General features: G+C 38.7%; 1 protein-coding gene across 1 annotated transcript in view; it reads left to right on the top strand.

Moving 5' to 3' along the window:
- znf236 (zinc finger protein 236) overlaps nucleotides 1-18,890 on the top strand; it is a 61,139-nt gene that overhangs the window by 28,490 nt on the left and 13,759 nt on the right. Inside the window, exons 16-26 of the mRNA XM_042489830.2 lie at nucleotides 138-280; nucleotides 1,401-1,504; nucleotides 4,839-4,990; nucleotides 5,597-5,773; nucleotides 6,188-6,491; nucleotides 8,118-8,221; nucleotides 8,790-9,233; nucleotides 11,846-11,991; nucleotides 13,430-13,661; nucleotides 13,752-13,943; nucleotides 15,479-15,637. Of these exons, the coding sequence (XP_042345764.2) occupies nucleotides 138-280; nucleotides 1,401-1,504; nucleotides 4,839-4,990; nucleotides 5,597-5,773; nucleotides 6,188-6,491; nucleotides 8,118-8,221; nucleotides 8,790-9,233; nucleotides 11,846-11,991; nucleotides 13,430-13,661; nucleotides 13,752-13,943; nucleotides 15,479-15,637 (2,157 nt within the window). The remainder of the gene's footprint in view (nucleotides 1-137; nucleotides 281-1,400; nucleotides 1,505-4,838; nucleotides 4,991-5,596; nucleotides 5,774-6,187; nucleotides 6,492-8,117; nucleotides 8,222-8,789; nucleotides 9,234-11,845; nucleotides 11,992-13,429; nucleotides 13,662-13,751; nucleotides 13,944-15,478; nucleotides 15,638-18,890) is intronic.

The raw sequence follows: 18,890 nt of genomic DNA, 5'->3' as shown, positions 1-18,890 counted from the left end.
TTAAAAAGTTTTTAATAGACATTTTATTTTTAAAATTCCTTGTAAAGTCAGTATTTTAATCAACCAGTGCTAGTAGGGTGCCTTTATACCTAATCAGTATTTCAAGAGACTGATTATTCTGTGCTGGCTCCCTTCAGGCTTCACCATCACTGAATCGAGCTACAATCAGTCCCAGTTCTCCACCGTCCAGCAGCTGCAGGATTCCAGCACCCTGGAGTCTCAGGCCCTGTCTTCCAGCTATCACCCCCCGAATCTACTCCACGTTCCCAGTGCTGAGGTGGTGAGTCCTGGGCTTCCACGTGTGCCCTTAGATCTAAAACACACTCACCTGGACTTTGGTTCTTACATTTAGAAAGCAGATATATTCACAGTGTCAGAATTATTTTAAGTAACAATAACTGGTTTCACATTTGCACCTTGTAGAGTAGAGAATATGATCAAAGAGAGCAAATTTTCTTAGTAGTTATAATGGAAATGCAATACATTGGAATACAGACAGCGTTTCTTTACTGTTGATGCAAAGACTTGCTTAATTAATTGCTTATTTTATTTCATTTTCCTAATTCATCTCATTTTCTATACATGTATGTTGTATTTTGATGACTGCCTCAAACAACTCAGTATAAATATTTTAACACATTGGAGGGTATCTAACATGACACAATTAGTGATTAAGACGTTCAGGGAAACATTTTTATTCTCGTTTTTGCTAGAGTGAGACGAGAAGATTGAGTCGACTCTCATATCTGTCACGTGCAGAGCTGGAGGTAAGAGGCAGTTAGCCTAGCCAGCGAGCTGAGAGAATGGATCCAGCGAGCAGGCTGAGAAAGAGAGAAAGCGCTGCTGTGCTCTGAGAAAGCCAGTAAACAGAAAAATAAAACACTGTTTTCTCATTTTTTAACGGTGGTTAAATTCTAAAGCACAAATAAATCAAACCATCAAACACTCAACAGATGATTTACTGTGGAGACAGATGCTCTTAGTTTCATTCCCCTCCTCTGCATTTTATCCCTTACATTACACTGCACCTGTAGCAATACTAATTCAGTACTTGTCATCACAGTGAGACAAAACCTAAGGTGTATTTTTTTTTAAGATGAAAAGGGTGGGCACAGTGAATGACATGCTGCAATGTATGGTCGTCTCTCCACTTGTCCAGTTACAGACTGCGGAGAAAGCACCGTTAGCAATAATCTGTAGAAACCTTTTGAGTTTCCTGAAAAGAATTTGGGGTTGAAACACAATTTGTTGGAATAACAGCATTGACCTAAAGTGTTGAATTAATAATCCTTAGCAGATATAACTGAATCTAACATAAGACAATTGAAACCAATAAAGTCCTTTTAAATGAATTTCTATCTTCTTGAAGAGTCTCTGTTTATGTGTCTGTTTTAATCTAGACGAATGGGCTTCTTCAGCAAAGCACTCAGGCTGAGCTTCAGCTGACCACTGAAACACAGGACTACCAGGATGACAGCGAGGACAACAGCAAGAGAGCCTACAGGTTTACTTCTAAATTATTATTTTTATGTGTGTGTACATGCCTCCTCAGTGTTTAAATTCCAGCCCTTTGTAAAAGCACCAGTTGGAGTAATTACAGTCAAGTTGCTTGGTTCCCTCTTTTTGCACACCTTCGATTCCAAAAGGCAGGTGTGCAATCTTTTTTTCTCAGAGATCCTTTAAACTCTGTCTGAATGGATTTAGGACAGTAGTGAACTGTGATTTTAGTCTAGCATTTGGGTGGGCTCCTCAAGGTTACAAAGTGACTTTCCCACAATGCACCTGTCATCTTGCCTGAGTGATTTGACTGGGACTGAAAAGTGAATCTTGGCCAGTTCTGATGTTGTTGATGCTCTGTTCATTGTCCTCTCAATTCCCACCAATCATCAAGCCTCCCTGTGGCCTGATGCTGTCATTGCCACATTTTACAGCAGTGTGGTAGTAACTATGCCACGGAAAGTACTTGGTTTCACCAAAGCACTTGGCGTTCAGGCCAAAGAATTCAGTTGTGTCTCATCAAACCCGAACATCTTTTTTTAACATGCTCTCAGACTACTTTGAGAGCAGTTGAGAGCTGTGAACTCAGTGTAACTCAGGAGCGGCATTCATTCCACCATTTAGGCCTGATTGCACCGCAGCACTCTGGCCTGATGAGCTGTGGTGCTGCGGAGAGGGTTTCCCTTTCAATAGGTTCTCCCATCTCTGGACGTGAACTTCTGCTACTCTTCTCTTTGTCTTTTGTCTTGGTGACCTTTAGGGGTGGGGGAGAGATTTTATTCTTAGATGTGTTACTGACTCTCTCTTGAATGGAGAAAAGTCAATAATTTGAGAGGCGTAGTGAGGGTCAGTTGGAGGGTGAAGCGTGATGGATGTATACAGGTGCGTCATTAGACTGGCACCTCCTGCCTTAAAAAGGTAGTGTGTGCAAGCAATTTGGCTTCTGTAAAGTTCAAGGGAAATGGAACCTGCACAAGAGCCACACTGCTGACAAGTAAATTCATATATTTATTTCAATATGGATCATCACAAATCCACTATGATTTTAAAGCGGCAAGTAATCACACAGTGAGAAAAAATCAATCATGTAAAGATTAAACATTTTGATGCTCAAGATGCATCAATAATCGTTTTATAATCGCATTGTGTTCCTCTGAATTTAATTGTTAGGCACCAAGAGATTCCAATGCCTAGTTACCTTCTTGATCAAACAACCCCTTTTGCCAGATGATTACCATTTGCGGGTCATGTTCTGTCTCAAAAAGCTTGTGAGAGTTACCTTATAATTATTGGATCAGTTGCAGTGTCATAGCAGGTCTAAACAGGATCTAAATACTAAGTTTTCTGCACAAGTACTTCAAGAAGATTAAACCAGTGTTTTCATATTTTTGGATGATCTTTTACCAGCCTCTCAAATAAGAAACGTACATGAGATGCACCACAGGGCTGTTTATTCCAGTTTGTCGGTTTGTTGGCTTTTAGTTTCCCCTCATTGCAATGTTTGTATTGTGATCATGAGCTCTATAACATCCAAATAGATATTTCCTACTGCTTAAAGCAGATTAATGAGAGGCACCATCATAAACACTGAGTCTGGGGAAATTAAAATCATTGTTTACAGCATTCCTAATGACTGCCTGTAATAACTTTACCTGCCTTTGTTATCAGCATCTTTCATTTCAAACTTTTCCCCAGATAAGGCAATACCATTTAGAGACCACAGAGATACTTTCAAGTTTGCATAGGCATTTTGAGGTGTTGTAATCACTGTTTCATCTATAAACCAAAAACTTTCATCATTCGTGTTTTTATGAGTTTTTTTTAGATAATCAGGGGATTTAACTAGAATAAAGTATAATAACTGTACATCCTCTGCATTATCCATCGTTGGATATTTAATTGCTAGTCAGATTTATTACTTTGATAAGTGGGATCTTTGGAGAGGAATGGCAAAAAAAATTTGATCATTCTCACACAATATTTTACTTTCTAACACCAGCTTAATATTTATATGGGTTAAGTGAGGGTGGATGGTAACCACAGAAGTGGCTTTTGCTCTGCTGAAACTTTTTTAAGTTAAGTTTAAAGGAAGAAACCACACAAAAGTTCAGAAAAGAGCCTATTACTTAGGTCTAATCTCATGAGGAGAAAAAAATAAATTTTGTTTCTAATTTAGTCATCAAGTGGAATGAGAAGTTCATGAATCAGACACTTAAATCAAAGCATCGGTCAAAAATATGAGATAAGAAAGTCAGTATTTTACTTTTAGAACCAAATTTTGTTTCCTTTAATCTTATTTATGCCTCTGTGCCCGCGACAGCTATGGCTGGAATTAATATGTTTTTGACCGGCCGTTCAATATACAAACGTTTGTACTTGTTTGTCCTATTCCAATAATTTCTTTACATTTGGTACAAACATCCACTTTGACGCAAGGATAAACTGATTACATTTTGGTGGTCATAAGTCAAAGGTCAAGGTCACTGTGGTCTGTCACGTTCACTTAACTCATTCAATATCTCAAGAATGCCTTGAAGTAATATTCTCAAATTTGGCACAAATGTCCGCTTAGACTCAAGAAGCTGAGCTGAGCTGATTGGAATTTGATGTCAGAGGTCAAGGTCACCTTGAAAAACATTCTTTGGGCCATAACTCAAGAGTTCACATGCTAATTACAGGAAAATATCACACACATGAATAAAATGATAAAGTTGTTGAATTTTATATCCAAAAGGTCAAAGGTCAACACTGGGACATTATAATGCTCTGCAAAAACACTTTTCTGGCCAAAAACCCAGAAAAACAGAAGGGGAGACATTTGGTCTATTACTCACCAAATGTTTCCCCAACTGCCTTTCAAAGTGTATTTAAGATGTGTCAGAACACACAACATAGTTATCAGTTGCCCATACCTGCCCCTGCAACAAATAAACAACAAACAAAACCTTTATCTCACCTGCCAGCTGCTTTGGGGACCATGGACATTTGGCTGTCAGCAAAAGGTGGTGGTGTTTGTAATGAGTGCTTTTCAGTGTTATTTAGTGATTTTTTGATTCGTGTTGACAAAAAGGCAGATGGGTCATTAGTGCAGTTTGGATTGTATGTTTGAAAAGATGTTTTTCCTCTTGGTTTTTGAGCTCTTAATTAAATTCTTAAAAAATAGTTTGATAAAAACACGTATCTAGGCTGTGTCACTATATCCTCCCTGTAAAGTTGAAATCTGTGTGAAAATTCTGTGACTATACAGACACTAGTTACCCATTGTGGTCTGTCAGTCTATCAACAAATTTAGAATCTTTTGAGAGGTACTGTAAATAAAAAGCTTTTTTCCACTTTTTCAGGTGCAGTTGGTGTAATAAGGGTTTCAAAAAGTCAAGCCATCTGAAGCAGCATGTGCGCTCCCACACTGGGGAGAAACCATACAGATGTCAACTCTGCGGACGAGCCTTTGTTTCAGCCGGGGTGCTGAAGTCTCATCTCAACACACATACAGGTGCTCTCACATTATACATAGTATATATATATATATATATATATATATATATATATATAGTATATACAAGTGCTGACAAGTCTCCATATTAATTAGATTTTAGACACTGGAAGCCTTTAAAGGTCACAAACAATATGAAGTATATCATATTTCACTGTATTTAAATTGGAATAATTGAAGGATTAAAATCCAAGTGGTGCATTGTGATTAAGAATATTTTTACCTTATCTCTGAAAGCCTGGCCAGCCATTTCATTCACACCATGATTATAAATTAGTTTGGAGGAGCCGCTACACCACCACTTCCCACAATCAATCTATGTTCAAGTTATGTGGAAAAAATAGAGAAAAGAAAATATCCATAGTAATGGAACCTATACATATTTAAAAAATACAACCAGATACATAAGATTTTTCATTCACATTTAAGTTTTTTTTAGGGATTTATTATAAGTTAAATTAGCAGTATGAGAAAAGTCGTGTAAAGATATAATTGTTTTTAAGTTTTCCTAAATTAAATTTCTCCAGTAAAAACCCCTTAAAGTTTTAAATAGAACTTTGTGCAGACACTATGTGAAACCCTGCCTCTCTCATCTCTTGCTTACAGGAGTGAAGCCCTTTAAGTGTAATGTTTGTGATGCCTCATTCACCACCAATGGCAGCCTGAACCGCCACATGATTATCCACATGAAGTCTTTCAAATGCTCCATGTGTGACGAGACCTTCCGGACCAGCCTGCTGTGTAAAAAGCATATGAAGAAGGAGCATGCTGTGGAAGAACACAGTAAGGATGCTTAGACTAATAGTGGATGTTTCATTACATGAAATATACAGTATCATTTAAATTCCATCGCATCTCCATAGTTGGGAGGGCTGTTTAAAAAGTCTGATAAAAAAATGTCTGGGAATATAAAACTGATTCATAAAGAAGGGAAAAGGGGAAGTACTTTGTATCAGCATGCAACAAAGTGATCTTTGTTTCTGAATTACTGGACAGAAGGTTTGAAGCTGTTTCTGCAGTCTAATCTGAGACTTCAAGTAAAGTTGTCTGGCATGCGTGCGTATGTGCGTGCGTGTGTGTGGAGAGGTCGATACTTTTTCTCAAATGTTAAATTTTTCAGTTAATACATTATATGTTTCAGTTCTAGCCATCTTTGCCCCAAATACACATAGCGCTAATAGACCCATATCCAAACAGTTATAGGGATGGAGAGTCAAGACATCGAGGAAGAAGAAGACGAAGAGGATGAGGAAGGGGAGCAAAAGTCAAAGAGGAGGGGTTTGGAAATCATCACTTTCACAGAGGAGCAGGCGGCCGAGCTGGCCAAAGATCCTGGTGAGGAGGCCTCAGTGTCAGAGCGCATCCTCGCCCAGTCAGCGGCTGAGAGGGATCGGATTAGCGAGATCAAAGACAAGGCGGTGGAACTGGAAACAGAACCCAAGTTTGCCAACTGCTGCAGTTACTGTCCCAAGAGCTTCAAGAAGCCCAGTGACCTTGTCAGGTAAATATCACGTCTGTGTTTAAGTCTTTCAGCAGAAACATGCCAGCTTGCTGTTGTCTTTATGAGGCAGCAGTTTAATACACTGAATACAGTTATTATCAGCATCTCTGATGGTAACTTATCAGTATGATGATGCAGATTGTTATTTATGATTTTCATTTTTCACCAGCGATGACTAAAACGGTTGATATTTACTTAATCACTCTGGAAGCTGATTGGTCCACATTCATAAAACACATCTTGTCACCCAAATATGTGCTGAAATATATATTTTATATATATATTTTATATATTTTAAGTATCAGTTGGAATATTTTACTTATTTAACAAAAAATAGCCCATGTCACAGAAAATGAGCGTGACTCCACAATGACTGTTTTAGATGAAGAAATATCAACACTTCTTTCTATCTTCAACACGCCGACAACATGTCATGATATTATATTATTATTAACATAATAAAGCAGATATACTTATTCATTCTTACCAGTTACTATGGCTATTAAACATGACCAGCTGATCCGGGGGATGTGTGGAGGAACTGATCTAACTTCCTCTTTGTAAACAGCAGTCAGTGTTTGTCAGACTGCAGTAGAAAAAAAGTCTCTTGTTTTCTGCCAGCTCTGGCAGACCTTGACCTTGTATGTTTTATTATGCTAAGCTGCTCAGATATCTGATTAAATCCATGTAAAGGGGATCACAAGCAGCAGATGTCAACGTAAACATCAGGATACATTCACAGTTCTGGTATAGACCAGAAGTTAGAAGACAAAGCATATGAGTCTGAGCATTCCTTGTTGTTGAAATGCAGAATGGCAGTGTGAATTTATTAACTACTAACTTGGTGGTTAACCAAACTAGCTGCATGGTGGTTTTATTACACACAGTTCCTGTCACTGTCCCTGTCTGTGTAGCGTGCAAAGTTAGTATGACCAGTTATCAGAGCAGCCACAAAGTGGTGTCACAAAGACAGTTTGAGGAGAGATGTGTCCATCTTTCTCTGCTGTATGAATTCTGATTTTTTTCCTGCACCAACCTGGCTAGATTTATTTAACAATACTCTACTCATATATGAATAAAATATGGACTGACTGCTTCAAGGGTTAGTAGGTCGCCCAAAGTCCCCATGCAATTTACACAGGCAATTATGTTTCAAAGGTGAAAAGTGAAAGGTCACATCTAATTGTGTTCATAACAATCAGAAAATAGCTTTGAATGAGTGTAAAAAAGTCTTAATCATGAGTAATTGAAATAATAAATAAATGTCTGTAAAAGTTGGTCTATATTATTAGACTGTAAAGTTTGAGCCACCTTTCTGTTGAACTGAGGTATGGCATATCTTCTCAGTCAGATACTCACAAGTGAACCACATTTATTATTTAAGTTTTCATATTCAAAGCCAAAGTGCATATGCAATTTCCTGCAAGGTCATCTCAAAACAGCAGTACTGAAAACTAAAGGCATGAGATGGGAGAGTGCTCGTGGGAAGTAAACACAGGCTGTTTTAATTATTTCACTCATTTTTCCATGCAAACAAACCTAACCTTCACTTACTGACTTTGTTCCTCCCACCTCTAACCTTGTGCTCTGTGAAATTTACCTGTGTTTGTGTGTTTTAATGTCCAGGCACATTCGGATCCATACAGGAGAAAGACCTTATAAGTGTGATGAATGTGGGAAGAGTTTTACAGTAAAATCCACCCTGGACTGCCATGTGAAGACACACACAGGTTAGAGTTTTTTGTCTCAATAGGTTGAAATTTTCATACTTTCTCGAAGTGATCCTAGTTCTGAAAACTGTGTATTTAAATTGGGATTTGAGTCAAAATTTGGCAAAATCAGACATTGTAATAGAATCTTATATTTAGGTTATGTAAAGGAACGTATAGGGAAAATTTGGGGAAAATGTTATTTGCTTCCTTGCTGAGAGTTAGATATGAAGATTGATACTAGTTTTAGTATCTGAGAGTGATTTCAGATATCTTTTTATCCAACTCTTGGCAAGAAAGCAAATAAGTGCCTTTCCCAGAATGTTGAAATTTGTCTCTGATAGGAGTTTAGTAATGGTTTTAGATAAAATTAAAGCCCCGTGACCTGATGACAGACTCTTTTGGGCTGTCCTTGTAATTACAAAACTTTTTGATATTCACAGCAATAAGGGCAGTTACATCACTGCTTTTTGAACAGATCCATAACAAACAAAGAACACACAAAAAACTGAGAGAAATGAAGTCGGTGAAACCTGGTGTTGTGACAGAGCCACGAGTCAAATTCACTCTCCTTACTGTATCTTTACAGGTCAGAAACTCTTCAGCTGTCACATGTGCAACACCTCCTTCTCTACAAAGGGCAGCTTAAAGGTGCACATGCGCCTCCACACCGGCTCCAAACCCTTCAAATGTCCCTTCTGTGAACTTCGCTTCAGAACTTCAGGCCACCGCAAAACCCACATCCAGTGCCACTTCCGGCCAAGCCTCGACAGCCGCAAATCCAAGCGGTCTGCCTCATCTGCTGGTCAGGCCGGTCAGGATCAAGACACAGGGACTGGGCAGGCTGTGGCCCCGGGCCAGGGGCAACAGCCAGCAGCCTCAGAAGCTCTTCAGCCTGTGGGTCTGCTACAGACGGCCAACTCTGACCCCAACATTTACCTCCCAGCCAACCAAGTCCTGACGGGGCAGTTTGATCAGAATCTGCTGCAGCCGGGACTGGTGGGACAGGCCATCCTGCCCGCGTCCATGTCAGGTAGGGGTTATGGATGGGTCGCACAGAACAAAAATAGCTTTAAATTAATCATGCGGAGCCTTACGTGGTAGGAAAATATGCATATCTTACTGTGATTGTTGCAGCAAGACTACCAGGTGTCTGTTACAGAGCTCTGATTTTATTAACTCAAAGTTATAGAATCTAGAAGGAAGCTATATTAGTCATTTTTTTTAAACAAAGTTTAAAAAACTTGATCCTACTGCATCTTTGGAATTGAAGGTTAAGTGTAACATAGTGAGCAGGCACCATTTAGAGAGGGTAAAATGACCCAAGACTCACTCAATCATCTCAAAGAGCCACCGTGCAGCGTTAATGGATGACCCAACAACATATTTTATTGGCGTTTGGCCCTTACCCTTGACCGAATGTCAGGCTGATGATGAATGCACCAGAGTTTGTGGGTGTAACTGAAATGCTGCAGGGATTATAATCTCCATTGTTGCCGGTCAGTTGGTAATCAGTTGACTTAGTTGTTTAGGAAAAGATGAATAACATCGCAAATCCTGATATGGCCAACGCTGGACGGTGGATGGTGATTTATCACCATGAGCCATCGGCTATGTACCCCCCCTTTACTTTACAGGATTCAGTTTGAACAACACAAATCTGCTTTTTCATGATATTGAATTTCTGCCAAAGAGGATGTTTATGATGTTTGTACTCAGTTTAACTGCATATTTGAGGCACATATAACATCCAGGTGTCACCAAAGGAGTATCGCTTTTTGGCATTTGTAAGAGGCTTTCAACAGTTTAGCACTGAGGGTTTTGCTGCCAGGCTGTGTGAAATGTTGACAAAATGGCTTAGTTATTGAAAAGTGTATAATTGTTTAAGGAAATTATACTAAGCTTTGACATAGAAAAATGATTTCAGATTCATGGAAGATTGATGCAACATTCACTAAAAATGTTGTATGTGTAAAGGTAGTTTTATCTTCAAATCGGCTCCCTTTCTACAGGTTTGAGTACAAGAATTGCACAGAATTGAAATGAATTGAGTCATTTAATTTGAAACAAACACTGATCAGAATGTTTATTGGATTGGGTTTCTGGTGCTATGTAAATGCTCAATAAGGGTGTTTTGGACCAGCTGCGACAGTCCAATTAATCCAAGTTAAATATGTTCACTGAAGTCTGGCTGCTGTTTGTAGCCACGGAATGACTTCCCCTGCACAGCTCCTGGAGCATACCAAACTGCAGGTTTTAGTAGTCTCACTCACTCTCTCTGTTTTCTGCATTTTCGAGAAGTGATTACATTACTGCTGGCAAATCTCTCCCTTAAACTTCAGTTCTTTTATCTTCTGGGAACGACTGAATATGTTGCAAAAATTTCTTTGCTGTCCTTCTATCTTTTGGTGGTACTTGTTCAGGAAATATTCAGTACTCTTGGTTTAGGGATTTCTTTGCTCAAGCAGAAACCGGAAGGTCATTTTGTTGGCTGAGAAGCTTAGCAGTGTATATTATGGTGTGTTTGTCTGGTCTTTGACATGAGAAGTAAAATAATGTGTCAGTATGCAAGGTCATCATTGTTTACTACTTTAAATATAACTCTTTTTATGCCTCTGCACCGGCTATAGCCATGACTGGAGGTATTATGTTTTCAGGTTGTGTATGTCTATAAGTCCATCCCAATTTTGGGAATATGATATCTTAAGCGAGGCAATTTCTTCAAATTTGGCACAAACATCCACTTGGACTCCAGGATGAAAGGTCAAGGTCACTGTTTCCTCGGCCTGTCTTTTTCTCTTGAATGTGATATCTCAAGAAAGCTTTGAGAGAATTTTTTTCAAATGTGGCACAAACCTCCACTTAGACTCAATGATGAACTGATTAGAACTTGTAGGTTAAAGGTCACTGTGACTTCATAAAAACATGTTTTTGGCTGTAACTTAAGAATTCCTACACTTTTTCTGACACTATTTGACGCAATAACGGATAACATTTTACATCCCAATGGTCAACGTCACTGTGACACTGTAATGTTCTGCCAAAACACTTTTATGGATATTATGCAGCGTCCTAAGTCAAGAACGGAAGGGGAGTTATTTGGTTAGCTAATAAAATAATGACACTAATCTTGGGTGCCTACCTTGAAACAGTGCTGATTTTATAGATCTTCTATGCCGCCGGGTTGAAGATGTGTGAATTCGAACCTTCTCTGCAGCAACATCCACATCTGAAGCACTTTCAGCTGTCATAGCCATCTCAGTCAGATACTCACCAGTAGACATGGATGTAAACTGTAACCGCAACTTGACTAGTTTGTGGAAGCACATAGCTACGAAGCGGTAATTCTAGTTTTTAAATCAATAGTTTCAGGGATAGCCATTTAAAAAAAAAACAACAACATATTCACTGCAGTAGTTTTCATTTCAGGATTTCTTATTGTCAGATGAGAAAACTGTTGTGATTTTGGATTTTTCTGGCATGAACAGCAGGTTGAGCTGAATAATAGGTAATTCATAAAAATGCAAACACATATTGATATAGAAAAAATATCTAAATATGTCTGTGTGTGTGTGTGTGTGTGTGTGTGTGTGTGTGTGTGTGTGTGTGTGTGTGTGTGTGTGTGTGTGTGTCCCCGTCCTGCAGCTGCGGGGGATCTGACTGTGTCACTCCCAGATGGCCTGACCACACTGGATGGCATCCACCTGCAGTTAACACCTGCCAACCTGGTGTGCCCCAACGTCCAGATCTCTGGCATCGATACCAGCAACATCAACAACATCACATTACAGGTTACACATATTGGTTTATTATCCACCTTTTTTATCACCTTGACCATAATTTCCATTTATAGACACACACAGAAGAGTGTAGTGTGTTTGTATAATGTGTTTCATAGAATAATATAACCATTACATTAGCATTGTCATACATAATTTATTGTTATGCTATACCAATAGAATTAAACATTTTCTTGTTTCTAGCATTTTTAAAATGCCTGCACTTTGTTTACAAAAAGAAACCTAACAAAATAAAAATAAAAATTGAAAAAATTTAAATAATGTTTAAATTTCTGTAATATTTCTAAAGAAAGTTCATACCACAGAATTGTTAGCCTTCTAAGTCAGTTAAAAGATAATGATAATGTTAGAACTCCAGTCTGTTTCCCCATTAATATCATGAAGCTTCTCGTCTCGCCTTTTCTTCATTTTCATCTTTTAATTGAGCTGAGGAAAAATTAGGCAGTCGACTTTTTAATTATTCCTGGGGTGCATATCATTTTGTCCAAACCATTGCACTCAATTACAGGAACAGATTAATTTGGTATCATCAGCTTTTTTTGGGCTAGAGTAGTTCTTAATAAAGGGCATTATTCTTGTACATTTCATTAACACACAACAAAAATATCTAAAACCACCCTGTCATAATTAATTAGTAGTATGATTTGTTTGTAACCAACAGATAGGGGTTTGTTTGTTGTTGTGTGGAAATATATTCACCTAGTATACAATAATTATGTGGTTACAGGATTTCAACAAGTGTTAACAAGTCACTCTTTACTGCAACTGCATCACCATAATGGCAACCTTTCTGCCTTAGCTCCACAATATTAGAATGGGCTATAAGATGATGCGCACTACACTGACATGAGCAATGTAGATGAGGAGATTCCAACAATCCCACAAGATCACAAGTTTCAACAGTTGCTGTACAGGGACCCGTTGAGTGATGTTTTTGTTCATTCAGCTGTTAAAGAAATAAATGGAAATTTAGTTTTTCGATGCATCTGATCAGCACACTGGGGTTCCAATCCATTCCGTTTTATAAATGCCTGAATGAAATTTGGATATTGGAATTTGTTCTGATAGTGATGTGACTCATATCCTCCATCAAACTTGTTAAAAGTTTCCTTGTCAGAAACTTTACATGCTAGAACAGATAAGGAGTAGCCCCTCAAAGAATACATGAAATACAAGTAGTTTCAGAGAAAGTTTGGCCAGTATTTTCATATATATCATATTATTATCCGAATTCTTGCTGAATCTTTCAAAATCACATATTTGAGGAAAGTATCAGTGGTTTGAATTTTCCTTAATGACCCTGACATGTTTTTCAAAGAGCAACCATCTTGCCCAAAGCTGTGGCCATACTTTTCTACAAGTCTCCCTCTCCTTTTAATCTCTGTTGTCACCTTTCCCCTTTCATCTGAAGTGACACTCTCTCTTCCAGATTGACCCCGCCCTCCTCCAGCAGACGTTACAACAAGGCGGCCTCCTCTCTCAACCCCTGAGTGTCGACACTGGCCTCGTCTCCCACTCCGGCAGCCAGCTCATGTCAGCTGCTGACCCCTCAGTGTCCGCCAATGTCGTCATCCATCCACTGACCAGCCTTGCTCTGCAGCCCTCCACCATCACTCCTGCTCAGGTCACAATGGCCACCCTGTCGGAGCAGGATTCTACAGGTATGTGTGGTGTCCTCGGCTGAGACAAATGACTCACACTCTCTGTTATTAGCTGAATAAATGATCTGTGTGTGTATGTGGATTTTGCAGGTTCTCAGGACCTGAGCCATGTCATGGGCAGCTCTGGGCTAGTCACTGGAGGCACCAGTGGTCAGGAAATCACGCTGACCATCAACAATTCCAGTCTGACTCAAGCCCTCGCCCAGGTACAGGCTCAGGCCTCAGCCTCTGGTTCCAACACAGCAGCAGGAAACCCTCAGGAGATCACGCTCACCATATCAGGTACTGACCGCTTTACAATGCACATCCATCCAAAAAACAAAAACATATATCGTGTGAAATATATACATTCACATTGTCTTTTCCAAACTGCAGAAACAGACTATCCATAACAAACAGATGAAACAAAAATTCCCCTGAAGATCTGTAACACATTTATTGATTTCCTCATAAAGGCACACGAAGAACACTTATACCGGCAGAGGAAACAAAAAAACAACAGATGCAGTAATAACTCAAAGCCCTTCATTCATTTTGAAGTCGCTTCATAAATCAATATAAAAAGCCTCAGTATTAAAGGTTATGAGTGATACATCCTCTTCACAATCCAATTTTTTTCTGTATGTCATCTCCTGCACTAAGTCACCCTCCGAGCTGGTCGTATATCAGCTGGGATATACATTGTATCCACAGTCTCGAGGTAAATGGAGCCCCTTTAAGTCAAGATAGATCATTCCCTGCCTGCATGACTGGAGCTGTTCCTCTGGGCTCTACTTGGGCTTTCATTCATTATTGTGATGTATTTACTGTATTGCGATTTAAATCCTTTAGACTGAGGCAATAGTAAACTGCTGTTAGAGCCTTATATTTTTGTTTTTCTTTCTCCAGAAATTGGACCAAGAAATTCAGTGGAGTTTTTTTTCCACAAACTGATTTTATTCTTTAACTAGAGTGAGTGGAAAAGAAGTGAAGATGGATCATAGTGCAAGGGATCCAAGCAAAATGCCATCCTTAGAATCTTCCTGGGAGATGTACACAGTGTTCCTGCAAATCCTTAAAGTCTTTAAAGGCATTACATTCATGAATCTAAAAAAAAGGTCTACTTAGTATTTAAATGTCTTAAATTAATCTCTCAAAAGTCTTAAAAATGCTAAGACAAGGGAAGTAGATTGTATGATTTTTTTCTGAATTTGCAAAATCTCTTAATGATTGGTAACATTTTTCTTTTTTTTATACTTTACTAAAAGCCTCCCTCATTGTCCCGTGATCAGGAAAGTGGAGCCAACAGCACTCATATTTTGTTTCTGGCTGGGAACACAAGGAAGTGCAAACTGGCTGTCTAACTAAGATTTTGTGGCAATTTAAATGGGTAGAAGGCAATGCATAAGAGGCTCGGTTTATTTTATGCAAAACATTTTTTTAAACTGATACGATGGGAATTAAGGCATTCAAAAGAGTGAAAAACACAAAATCAACAAGAAAACCACCCAGCATGTTACAATAAACATGGGCAAAGTTGTCCATTACCCCTAGTACCTGATGTCGATTCATGGTTGTTGTTTTTTTGTAACTGTAAAATTGGTCTTTAAATGTCATCATTCCACATGACATTTAAAGGGGTCTTAAAAAGTCTTAAATATAACTTGTCTTAAGCTGTAGGAACCCTGTGTACAGAACACTTTCCTAAAATAAAACAAAATATTCTAAATCCTATCCTCCCTAACAAAAGATAAAACTGTGAATGTGAATGACAGAGAAAACTGTGGATCATTTCTTGAATTCTGGACTAAAAATTGCATTTCTCTGTACTTTTGCAGGTCAGGATCTGCTCCCGCAGCATAGCCATGCCAATGGTGCTGAGTTGAACGGCAGTATCAGGCTGGCATCGCCACTCAACAGTCAGCCCACCAGCGCAACTCTGACCATCACCAATGACCACCTCCTACCTCAGAGCCCCGCCAACACTGGAATCACAGGTTAGGACTGGTATCGATATGTGTGTTTAATTCAGTCTCAAAGTTCACTCCCTTATTTCTTTGAATATATGGGAAGTGAAATGTGCCTGCTCATACCTGGTGAATCTTGCTGCTTGTTAGAAATTATATTTAGTTTTTTACAATTGTATGCATACAGTATACATACACAAAGAGCAATTGCACAGTGTAGATAGTAGGTAATTTATGGGTTCTAATTTTTGAATGTATGGACAATAAATGTGGCTCAAGTTGGGCTGAGTCAGTCTCTGTTGTACTCAATCCATGGCTGAGCATATGGTCAGCCAATGTGGCTCTGATCTCAGCTGAGACAAATGTCCTTCCTCTTCCTCTCACGACTTGACCTCTAGCTCTTCCTTCACCATTGACCTCCATTTTTCCCCAAAACATAAGAGCTCATCTGTGGCCTTTTTTATAACATTAAAGCTCTGATTTTTGAGTGGACAATTAAGCAGCTAGTATTTACACTTGTGAGGAGTGGGCGTTTCCAATTTGTATAAATATAATAAATAAAGCTTGGCATTGTAATTGGCGTTGCTTTCCAAAGGAACACAAAAGATTATAATTTGGAGTGCTGTGCCTAATGGATGGTGTGCAGTGTTTTTTTCAAAAAGTGTGAGGTAGAATTAAAAACTAAGTGTGAAGCAGAAACAGTGCTTGCAACATTGCAGACTTGGTTAAGGCATTTGGTACATGTGTTGCAGGTTTCAGTGTTTGTGTTTTAAGTTCCAATTTTGGTGTGTAAACCATTTTAAAAAATTGGAATTGAATTTTGTTTCCATCTGCGATGTTCACTTTCCTGCGTATTATGTATTTGCTTTAGACAAACTGCCTTTGAAAACTCTCCCAGGAATGCATGCTTACAAAAAAAACAACCCCTCTCTTTCAGTCAACCTTTTTTCCACGCAGCTTCACTCTGTGAGTTTTATAAATGCACACAAAAGCCCTCTTTGAGCTGCATCAAACCACCATTGGTGACCTGCCCTGCTCACTCATAACACCACTTGACTCAGGACCACCACTTTAAGCCAAAAGTATGATAACAAAGCTGGCTGTTGAGCAAAATATCACCACAATAACCCACTTGAGCAGAGCTGATTAAATTGCCAGCCATTTGATGGAATGAGCACACCAAGTGGGAGGTCCTTATGTATTCTGCAGTAAACCACTGCACAACAACACACAAAAACAGACACTGCTCAAGCACATTCTCACCTCTTGCTGGTTTAGACAACCAACAATGGATCACAGTGGCAGAAGGACTGGGCTCCCTGTCTAATTTGACTGAACACAAAGTCTTTTCTGTCACGGTGATATGACAGGTGAAGAGCAGAGATCACCAAAACAGCAGCAATCTGTTGACATAATCCAAACGGTATATGACAGGTGAACGAGTTTTTGCAGTTCATGAGAGTAACTTTAGCTCCAATCCCTTTAATGGTTCAAAAGGAGCTTTCCTCGCCTCGAGTGCCAGTGATAGATCCCAGGAAAAAACTAAAGCATTGATGAAGAGGCTCAAACAGTCTCTCCATCAATGCCCTTTTTCATCAAACGGCATGCTAAGGTGTGCGCCGCCCACTGTGGAGTCATCATAGTGTGGGAAGCTGAAATAACTGCCAGAAAGACTTTAAAGGCTGAAGGCTTGTCCTGGTCCATTCATCTCACAGACATGTAAATTGACACCAAATGTCTGATCATATGGTGATCCAGTGAATACTGCTCTGACACTCCAAAATGGGATGTTCAACTAAGCTCTGTCCTGCTTGGTTACCGTTGCTTCTTTTAACAAGCTTTTATTCTTTTATGCATATGCTTTTTACAATGGCGAAAGATTTACAGCTTAAACTTTGCTATAATTTTGGAAACAGTGGGTTTTCTATTTCTTGGAAAGCAGGCAGTTGCTTTGTTGGCTAATATTTCCTGCTCCTAACAGATTTTATCAGTAGCTTGCTAGCTAGTTACAACCTGCATCTCCAGCTGACCATTTAATGCTTTTTTCCCCTCTTTTTCTTATTACAATATTACATTATGAAAAATATGTAGCCTATATTGGCTAACTACATAGTAAAGACTAAGGGTAAAACTACATGTCCCAGATTAAAAGTCAAAGTTCTTTACTTTGAAGAAATGTTAGGTTACTACAATAGGTAGTTAATAGGTTTGCTGGGCATGCTAACATTTGCAGTTTAGTGTATAGCAGCCAAATACACAGTTTAATCTATCTATCACTTACAATTTTGCTGTAGCATGTTTATTTTATTATTTTGTTTTTGTGGTTTTATGTTAATGTTACTGCATGCTAGCAGATTTGATCTGTTTCAGCTGGTTAGCATCAGTTTCAGCATGATAGCTAATTAACACTAACTCTCTTTACAACCTGTGTCTCTAGCTGACCATTTAATGTGTTTAATTACAGTAAGAACCCTGTATAAGGGTCTGAAATATGTATGTCTGTGCTAGCTACATAGCCTACATAAAAATAATGAAATAATAAAAGACTTAGCATAAAGCTACATGCCCCAAGAAAAGGGTCAGCATATGTTCTTTACTTTGGATGAAATACTAGCTTACTACTGTAGATAGTAAGCTGTCCTGAGCATACTAATGTTCGCAGTTTGCTGTAGATAAGCCAGAATCACTGTCACAATTTTGCTGTTGTAATTTGTAAATGCTTAAAAACACACAAAACTACAAAGTTTTCTTATGTGCACAGAGGAATGGACCCCCTCCATGGGCAAAATTGATCAAGGCTACACTTGAAATATCAGTTTTAGCTCAGTGAAATTATCTCATTAAAGATAATTAATGATCTCTAACTGGCAAAGAAGCGTAGAAATGAAACATCCTGACTATCATGTTTTTAATCTGACCTTCATGTCATCTTTTAGTGATAAAAAAATATTTTTAATTAAATGTAAAAGTATACATACTGTATGTGCCTATATCAAAATGATGCACTTTTAAGTTTTAAAAACCACATATCTGAATTATTGTCACTTAACAACTGTGCAGACCAATCTGTGATCAGAAAATTTAGGGCTTGTGTGCTGCAAAGTGAGCAAATATGATTTGTTTTGACAGAGATGGCTTTCTGATTGTTCTGTTTATTGACTTGCTTGTCACCTAGAAGCTTAATCAAATTTCCAGTCTCACCTCCCTCTTCATTATCCTCCCCTCTCAACTCAAGTGGAAAACATTCCCACTGCTTCACAGAGAGCATCTCTGCTTTTCTTGA

The sequence above is a fragment of the Plectropomus leopardus genome, chromosome 11 (assembly GCF_026936395.1).
Source record: "Plectropomus leopardus strain MGB_pleo_1.0 chromosome 11, ASM2693639v1, whole genome shotgun sequence".
NCBI classification, from domain to species: domain Eukaryota; kingdom Metazoa; phylum Chordata; class Actinopteri; order Perciformes; family Serranidae; genus Plectropomus; species Plectropomus leopardus.
The sequence above is the reverse complement of the archived record's forward strand: the minus strand, read 5'-3'. Positions and strand labels throughout refer to the sequence as shown.